The sequence below is a fragment of the Lepidochelys olivacea genome (genome assembly GCF_965140295.1).
Source record: "Lepidochelys olivacea isolate rLepOli2 genome assembly, chromosome: 7".
NCBI lineage: Eukaryota > Metazoa > Chordata > Testudines > Cheloniidae > Lepidochelys > Lepidochelys olivacea.
In genome coordinates this window covers 94505776-94515367 of record NC_140417.1, presented here as the reverse complement: position 1 = coordinate 94515367, position 9592 = coordinate 94505776, and the positions used below count along the sequence as shown (strand labels likewise).

At 48.8% G+C, this 9592-nt stretch overlaps 1 protein-coding gene across 1 annotated transcript; it reads left to right on the top strand.

The window, feature by feature from the left end:
- Window positions 1-1228: 1228 nt before the first annotated feature.
- On the top strand, window positions 1229-7507 carry HHEX (hematopoietically expressed homeobox). Its single transcript, XM_084635254.1, has 4 exons — window positions 1229-1750; window positions 3782-3960; window positions 4382-4432; window positions 6247-7507. Exons 1-4 carry the CDS (start codon window positions 1360-1362, stop codon window positions 6478-6480), a joined length of 855 nt encoding a protein of 284 aa, XP_084491380.1. The 5' UTR covers window positions 1229-1359; the 3' UTR covers window positions 6481-7507.
- Window positions 7508-9592: the final 2085 nt, after the last annotated feature.

Genomic DNA, 9592 nt, shown 5'->3' with positions numbered 1-9592 from the left:
GCTGGAGATATGGAAGATTAAGGAGTCTCCGTAGCCGCTCTTTAAATACATCAGCAGCTCCTTCGGATACACTGTGGGCTCGCGGGTTGGCGATTCAATCAATACGTGTCAAACAAGCCACGCTGGAGCTGTGTTCTCACTACTCCCGGGAGAGCCAGACCGGCGCAGCGCGGCCCTACAGCAAGCCACGAGGGCGTGTCAGGACTGGGTGCTCACCTCCGGCGCTCACCTCCTGCTACAGGCGGCCCCAATCACCTGTCCTAGCCAAGCAGCCAGTGACACCTACACGGAGGTGGCGAGTCCGGACCCCTTCAGGGCGAAGGACACAACAGTGGCAGGAGTGGCGTGGCTCCTGGAAAATCCGACAGGGAGGGGTTGGGGTGGCTCCTGCCGTACAGCTCTGCTACCAGGGATGGTTGCCCAGCGGAAACCCTACCTTTGATCACCCCGAGCGGGCTGCAGAGCTAGTAGCCGACCCCCCTCCCCCCCCCCGCAACTGTGGCTGGAGCTGTGCTCGGCCAGGGCTATGTCCTGTCCTGGTATAGCTCGCAGCTGCTCCTGCACAGCCAGGATGGTCACTGCATCAGTCAGAGACAAAAACGCCATCCACATCCAAAGAAAGGAGCGGGAGCCTGTCGGTCACTAGGACCCGGGGAACTTGTGTGCAGCGAGGCAATAAATGCCCCCCGATAGTACCATGGGGGAGGGCCAGAGCAGCAATCCTGGGTCAGACCAATGACCCATTTAGCTCAGCATCCTGCCCACAGTGCCCATGGCAGATGCTTCCAAGGGAACGGACAGAACAGGGCAATTATTGAGTGATCCGGCCCGGTGCCCCAGTCCCAGCTTCTGGCAGCCAGACGTTTAGGGACACCCAGAGCCCGGGGTTGCCTCCCAGCCCATCTTGGCTAATAGCCACTGAAGGACCTACCCTCCCTGATCTCAGCTAATTCTTTTTTTAAACCCGGTTATACTTTGGGAGGGATTCCGCTCCGCTTTCTGCTCCCACTTGCTCCAGCGAACATTGGGCTCCAGCGCTTGTTGATTGGCGCCGTGGGGAGTTTGCTCAGGGGGAGTGTTTGCCGATGGGGGGGGCTGGCTTTCCCCTGCCTGGACAGGCTCATTGGCTAGACACAGCACTGGCAGGAAGGGGACAGAGACCGGGCGGCCCCGCCCAGCGCCAATAGAAACCTATTGAAGGGTAATCTGAGCCCGGAGAAATTCGCTGCTGCGGTGCAGGCATCAACCCCGAGGCTGGGGCTGCTGTCGGGCGGGGTGCTGGGGGGCGCGTGTCTCTGTGCCCGGCCAGGCAGCGCGGCCTGAGGGGGAAGGGAGGGGAGCGCCGAGCGCGGCGGAGCCATGCAGTACCAGCACCCGGCCTCGTCCCCGGCCGCCGCGGCCATGGGGGTGAGCGTGCCGCTCTACGCGCCCACCCCGCTGCTGCAGCCCGTGCACCCCACGCCCTTCTACATCGAGGACATCCTGGGCAGAGGGGCCGGCGCGCCCCCCGCGCCGCACCCCCTGCCCTCGCCGGCGCCGCCGACTCTGCCGTCTCCCAACTCCTCCTTCACCAGCCTGGTGTCCACCTACAGGACCCCCATCTACGAGCCGACCCCGATCCACCCGGCCTTCTCCCACCATCCTGCCCTGGCTGCTACCTACGGCGGCAGCACCTACGCCGGCCCCCTGTATCCTTTCCCCCGGACCGTGAACGACTACACCCACGCTCTGATCAGGCATGACCCCCTGGGTAAGCAGCGCCTCTGCTCTCTCCCTCCTCCTCGGGCTTCTCTCCCCTCCTGTCCCCTCGCTGCGCCCTGCACTGGGTCCCCGCGCGGTTGGGTCCCAGCAGGGCCGTCGGCGCTTCTGCATTTCTGCTGCTGGGGGCTGCAATTGAAAGTCATTGAAACTCTCCCTGGCCTCAGTCTGATTTACAGTAAACTGAGAAGCGCTGAGCTCTCGCGTTTGGAGCCAGACCGCAGCGCCCGCCCGCTGGTGACTCAGATTTGTTTTCCTTCAACCAAGTGACTCTGAGTGTCCTTAGTAATGTCGTGTGTGGTTTTAGTGGAGAGTTTTAATTGTAGTGAAAAATCGTATTTCAGATCTGAGACTTTGCCTGCACATGACTTAAAACGTTTGGCTGCTGATTCTGATCTCACTGGGACCCGAGTAACTCAGGCGCACCCGTGCATCCCCTCAATAAGTCAGATCAGAATCAGGCCTCCGGTCACTCTTCTATTGCAACCCCCAGGACGGTCCCTTCTCTACTCCGCTCAGCAAGGCTGAGATCTTCAATCCCTTGGGGGCTGAGCCCAGCCTCAGCCGGCGTATTGATAGCTGCAGCACTTATTCTTACTGATTGCAAAACTGGACCTGACTCACCAAATTTGTGCAGTGAAAGAGGCTGACCCTTTCCGTTCATACAGGAAATCTTGAGCTCTCGATAGGAGTAAATCTGGTTTCAGAAGCTGTTAAGTGTTTTCCTGGCTGCCTGAAGCAGGCTCTTCCCCGGGAGTCGTGCACACTGCTGATTATTTTATCGACATCCTCAATACAGACAAATTCAGGAAACACTCGACTTCTGATAGCCGGGATCCGTTTTTCTGATATTGTTCATTTCCTCTGTGTGGGATGTGACTTTATGACAGCTAAAATAACCAGTTGCTTCCTATTTTTTGAGTCTGTTTTGCACCAGAATTACTAAAGCCTGACGCAAGCAAAATCTCGAAAAACAATGCTGCATTTCAAAGGGTACAGACAGAAAGGCAAACAGTGACTCAAAGGCTCTAACTGGAGAGTTACTGGGACCAGGGGGCACTGCAACTTGTTTTATTTGGGTTGATGTAATTAAGTGTGGATTGCTGCACCTCCTTCCATATACATTGCCATCAGACCCAAGAGCTACATTTCGATTGCTAATGTTAAGTAATTAACCCCCAATTGCCTATGCCCCTTGGGGGGTCTCCAACAACTAGCGTTTGGTGTTTAGCTACAGCATCGTTTGTGTGATTAATAAGGATATACAAAATACAGATAAAATGATAGAGTCCACGTTAGGTATCTCCACAGAAATGTTGCTAACCCGTGTGGAAGGTGAAGTAGACAGATAATGACAGTACTTTCTAGCACAAACCATTGACAGACTCGAGATAGTGAGGACACTCAGCATGCGGGCAAACATTTGCACAGAGAAGGCAAGGTAGTTTCTTTGGGTTATTACAGTGAAAGAGCAGAAGGAAGCAAAGTTTTTTCTCTCTCTCTTTTCTTTGCGAGATAGACCAACAGGAAACACATTGACGGAAATGTTGCCATGGCCCTTTGGGTGGCTTTAACTGGTCTCCTCTGCTCGACTGATGTAAAAATCAGAGGCGAAAGATCAAACTAAGGCTGAAGAGTCCGCGTGCACTGAAAGCGAAGCGCCTCAGAGCCACACTGCGCCCAGCACTTGTAGCCCTGCTGGCGAGGGGGGTACACAGCGGGCAAAGCCGGTCTGCTGTGCAGTAAGCTCTGACCAGTGGGGAAACGCACCGGCTTCCCATTTGAGAAGCGAGTGTTTCTATTACAGAAAAGGGCCCCGGGGTATCAGAAACAGACGCAGCAGTGTGTATGCGGCACCCACAGCGAACGCCTCCCCCTCTGCTACCCTGGGACCCTCCGAGGGCCATGTTTCTCTGCAGGGCGGGCATAAGCCCCGGGTCTGGAGCCCAGCCCCAAGCCGCGGGAGAGACAAGCCCCAGCTACTGTCTGCCACTAACGTGCAGGGATTGTGTCTCTTTTGAAGGGAAGCCCTTGCTCTGGAGTCCCTTCATCCAGCGGCCGCTGCACAAGAGGAAAGGGGGGCAAGTTCGCTTCTCCAATGACCAGACCATCGAGCTGGAGAAGAAGTTTGAGACCCAAAAGTATCTCTCGCCGCCGGAAAGAAAACGACTGGCCAAGATGCTCCAGCTCAGCGAGAGGCAGGTGAGGCCAAGCAAATCCCCCCCGCACGTGGGAGCACAGTACGGGGCTGCCTCCCGTAGGCCCCACAGGATACACATGGGGGGCCCTGCGCCTTTGGGAGCCAAGGCCCTAACTCCTCAGTGAGCGCTCCTCTTTACCGCTCTTTCAACCAGACAGGGCCGTGTAAATCCCTGCGTGTTCCGCAGGTTTGAGTTACTTCTCCTGGGGCTAAATTCGGCTCGCAGTGGCATGGGTTGAAATCAGGAGTGACTCAGACGTTTTCTGCATTTACGCTGGGGTCGCTGAGCAGCCCGCTTTTTGCTGCTTGGTTTTTCTTTTTCCTCTTTTTTCGCCCTCACCCGAGCAAATGGACTTTGTTTTAAGCTGAGCCTGGGATATACCGAATGTGGGACAACGTTGTGCCTTTTTCTGTTGTTTTTAGGTCAAAACTTGGTTTCAGAATCGCAGAGCTAAATGGAGGCGCCTAAAGCAGGTACTGGGATGTTTCTGTTTCTATAGAAATAAGTATTTTAATAATCTTATCTTAGAACGTGATCGCCTATTCCAGCTTGTATGCAAAAGTCATTTGAAAGGCTGTTTAACCTCTTCACCTTGATTAAAAAGGCAAATAGTCATGCTGGAATCCAGGATGGCTCGTTCAGCCAGCACTAATGTTAAAAGCTCTAATGTAGTTCCTATATCAATTATGCCTGGGTTTTCACACACTGCTATTAAAACTCCACACTAATTGTTTTGTAAACCCATATGTTGTTTATCTAATTAACGCAGAGAAGATAAGTAAATTGCTTAGGCAGTTGTCTTTGGGAGAATATTTACTAGTCCTTTTAATTACACATTTATAGCAAGTACAGGCAGATTTATTATATAAAGGCTGGAAAATAAATATACAAAAGCCTGTTTATTGTTTTGAGCCCTAGGAAAAAATAATTAGCTTTTGAGTTCATTTAGTTTAGGTCGGTCACTTACAGCCTATTAGACTGGAAATTATAATACTTTCCCTCCCATCAAATAAAGTGTAGTCATATCAGTAAATCATTATATATCTGATCCTGCAGTTTTTTATAGGGTTAAGCTTCCATCGAGGTATCTGATAAAGGGCTTTAAAAATTATGTAGAAAAGAAAAAGATGAAAAATTACAACATCCGTGTTCAGTTTAATCCTCCAGTAAACACAGAGTGAGGATTTGTTTTAAATCGTACTATTTTTCACTAGTAATTGGGGTGGGGGGGTTAATATGTTAATGAAAAACAAAGATTAACTGCAGTGTGAAGTTGTTGGCTATGTTTACTATATGAATATTTTGGGGTTTCACCGGTTCCTCAATCTACTTTTATTAATCACTCTAGGGTTATGTAGAGCTGTACTTATTGCTATAGAAATAATTACTTTCAAGGAAGTCATTTTCCCTGAGAAACATAAAATGGGCTGACTCCTGCTCTAAAATATCCGGAGACATCTGGTTACCTGGGACATTTTAAGTCACTGCCTCCTTTTTAGTCAGTCAGATCCCTATCCGAGGTCCATTTCCACCTATTCTTTCTCTTTGCTCTAGAAAGCTTCATGCCTCCTGAATCATTTTGAAATTAGCGTTTTTAATGTCTGGTTTTAGGTTTAGGATTATTATGGTTGGTAATTTTCTCATTTCTTTCCTATGACATGAAGGGCCTTGGTTCCACCTCCCATTGAAGCCAAAGGCAGTTTTGCCATTGGTTTCAATGAAAGGATAATCTGGTCCAGAAAGAAGCAGCTGGCCAATTTTAAGAAACATTTTCTGAGAACAAAATCACTTTCAAAATGCTCTTGGATCAAGGTTCTCGCTGGGAGGTATTTGAGATGATGATGATGATGATGATGATATTGCCTGGGAGCCTGGTGTTACTGAGCCCATGACAAAACTGCCAGTGACTTCAGTGGGAGCAGGAACAAGGCCATATGGATCCCTTATGTTTGTGATGCCTCTTAGCTGTGCTGTCCCATCTCATTTTGGTACCAGCACAGTTCCTCTTTCTTTTATGATCCTTTAATCCCATCTGCTCAGTGGGACACTTTTATAAGGAAGAAGTGCTCACAGCCGAACACATGCATTTCCATAAGCATTTAACAAGCAGACCAGCGCATTGAATCGAAACAGCCCAGACCGCCTGAAAATGCCTCAGAATTGTAGGCTTAGAAGGAACCCCCTCAAACAATTCACTTTGCCTCACAACATTGTCTTGACTCACGGGTGTTCTGATTGTGTTGGCTATATTTCGGTGTCAAGCTGGTTGTTTACTGATTAATTTTAGGAGAACCCTCAAGGCAGCAAAAAAGAAGAAACTGAAAGTGTGGACAGCCACTGTGATAAAAGGCAAGAGAGCTGTCTGACCCCTGAGCAGAAGAATAAAGAAGTCTCTCTTGATGGGTCTCAGTACACCCCTTCACCAGTCTCTCAGGAGGACCTTGAGTCAGAAATCTCAGATGATTCAGATCAAGAAGTGGACATTGAAGGTGATAAAGGCTATTATAATTCTACCCACTAGTGGCTCCACTTTTAAGAATGGACCCTAATTCAGCTTGCACTTTAATAGGAGCTGGCTTGTAAAGAATGTTTTGCTACAAAAGAAAAACTTTCACCATTTCTCAGAGACAACCACTTAGTTTTGTAAATCTAAAACCAAACTATTTTGTGCAGATAGTTGATTCATGGGCAGATCTTTATTTTGGATAAAGGAACAGATTCATGTTTTGTATTTAATTTGTAAGATATACTTGTACATTGATTAATGTTCTAACTGAAATATAATAATACTATGTCCTGTCTTTACTGACTTGGGTCTGATCCAGCTCTCTTTATGCAGTCAGGCAGAACTCCCATTTATTTCAACTTTAACTGGGAAGTGAGTGTGAACTGCAGGGCTAAGGACCTTTGTATGTATACACAAAATGTAGCTTAAAAGAATAGATGGTCTTTTAAAAGTCTCCTTTCCTATCAGAGGAATATATTTAATGAAATGGAGAGGGATTTGATAATTCTCATCAAGTGCCTTATACCTTCCCTCTCATGACACATATGGTGCTTTTCTTCAAGACATTATTCTATTTATGCTACAGGTCATTTGTAAAAGCTGATTTTTACTTTTATATTACACACAATACATATATACAGTGCCCTTTTGAATCTGGGGTCCCTGGAGATGTTGCCTTGAAATCTGGCTGATTCTATTTGTAGGAGAAATATTTTTGATTAAAATCTATCAAGCTGGTTTTGCCTGATTTATAGTTTACTTCCTCTGTTTCACAAGAAAATGTGACAAATGATAGGGCCCCACTGCTGGAGAAAAACTGACGTCAGCTGCTGGATAGTAAGGTAGGCATACATTAGCAGTGGGAAGTTAATGCCTACTGTATACATATCTATCTCTGTATATATTCCTTTGCTTTACAAGTCTTGCGGTTTTATACCTCACATTGTTCATATTTTGTACATATTTGTTTATTGTTTTAAAAAAGCCACAAACTGGTATTTAAATTTTTGTTTAAGAACTTGTCTGTGAAATAAAACTGAACTCTGGACCACCCCAGATATTGGACAGTCACTTCTTTGAAACAGGCATGTTTGCAATAGAATTTATGTTACTTTTCCAAAAAGCCTTTAACCAACTCCATTTCCAGCCTCTCATACAACTGAGGGGGTTGGGGGGAAAGCAAGTTTCCTTCCGAGTTTATTGGTGGGATGGGTCGGGAAATTGACTTCCTGGCTTTAGAGGATTCTGAGCAGCTCCATGCTCAGAACTTCTCCGTTGAATTTGGGATTACTTTTCTATTACAGCCTGCAGCTCCGCCCTTGTGTTTTATACAGACAGTAAAAAATACCATGCCCCCTGCCCACCGGAATACAGAGCGAGGTGGAACATTAACCACCGAGAGAAGGGGGGGGGTTTCAAGTGTGTCAGTCTGTTGTAAAGGTTTACAGGGAGCTCTTAAGTGATCCAAGTATTTGGAGAGAGGAAGAAAAAGGGAAACTTAAATCAAAGTGAACGTGGGGTGGATTAAAAATGAAAACCTTTGTGGCTCCCTGGGGAGGGGGATATTGATTTCCCTGGCGCTGCCCAGCTCTGGCTGCCATTGACCTACCTGAGTCAATAATGGTTATTTATCTTAGCCGCCATTCTCCGAAATCAGGCGAGTCTTCTGGGAACAGGAGCCCCAGGGAATAAAGGAGAGCGAAGAGAGTAAACTGCTGGGAGGAAACGGGGATGGGAGAGGGTTGGGCTCAAGGACAATAATGGTAAACGTCAATATAATATGATAATGCCTGCCACATTTGAGAGCGCCGCGCATTCCCCAGCCGTTGTCTCTCTTATACCAGACTCTGCAGCGTTGTGCCTCCTCTATATTAAGGGATGTGTTATTGCTCCTATTATTATCTCCATTCTATTCCGAGGATCTGGAGTAGGATCGATCTCTACCCCTGCCCTCCAGACCAAAGTCTGCGGTAAGCCCCTGAGTCAGGCCTGGGGGGTTTCTCCTTAGCAACCCTGAGCAGGAGGAGCCAAAAGGACTCGTGGAAACGGGGCCCTGAGGCACAGCTCCTCAAACAGGTCTGTGAAGAAGGGTTACTAACGACTGAGCATCTTGCTGGCTCCTCAAGCCCACGGAGCCCTAGTTAGCAGGCGTGGGTGGCTGGCGGACACAGCCAAACTGGCTGCGAATGCGGGTCACTGCAGGGGTTCATGGGTTTGTGGTGGGAGGTGTCGGGGGGTGAAATGTTGCAGGGACCACAGCCTGAAGGTGGTTTCTCCAGACAGGATTCAGAATGCGTCGGCAGAGACACAGGGCTACTGCCAGAGGCAAAGGCAGAGAGCTGAGGAAGAAATGGCAGCTGCGAAGGCCTTTTCGGGCTCAGTTAAGACTCTTACTATGCAAACAACTGTGTGCTCCAGGGAGTCTCCCAGTTGTCGGACTACAGACGGCAGAATCTGGCCCTTTGCACTAGTTACCTTCTTGTGGTGAGAAGGGAAATTGCCGAAAGGGCCACTATTGGAGAGACCTCCTTCTCCGGTATAAGAAAGTGGAAAGTGCCGTGTGGCCTGAGAAAGATGGGAACAGGATGAAGCTCTGGCTGTGCCTTCTGGCTGCCCTGGGTTTCTTAGTTCCCTAAAGTCTCATCAGAAAGGGGCCCGTTCCTGCTTTATTTACTTCAGTGGGCCGTTCTGGGTGCGCGGGTATGCGGGTGCAATACTTTGCAGTGAATATAAACACGCTCCGGTGCGGCATCTCGCCTGTTTTCAGAGAGCCTGCTATATACATCTCCGCTCCTGGGAACTCCCAGTTACCTTCGGTTAACACTTCAGCCCTGTTTATATGTGTGTTGGGACATGTCCTGGGCAGTTTTCCTCCCTTCTGCAATTACGTGGAGGCTGCCTAGTAAACATTCTTTTACCTTGGCAGCCCCACAGTACAATTAGGGGCGAGGGTTGGAATCAGACATTTTCCGTGCGGGGTGCATGCGTGCGAGAGTGTACGTGGGAGGGATTGTTTTCTTTACAGCTGTGCAACACCAGAAAGGAAATTACCTCTGAAAACAAAAGCCTTTCTCAGAAGTAATTTGGATTAAGAGAATACAGGGTTGTTGCAGGCTGCAGATTTGTC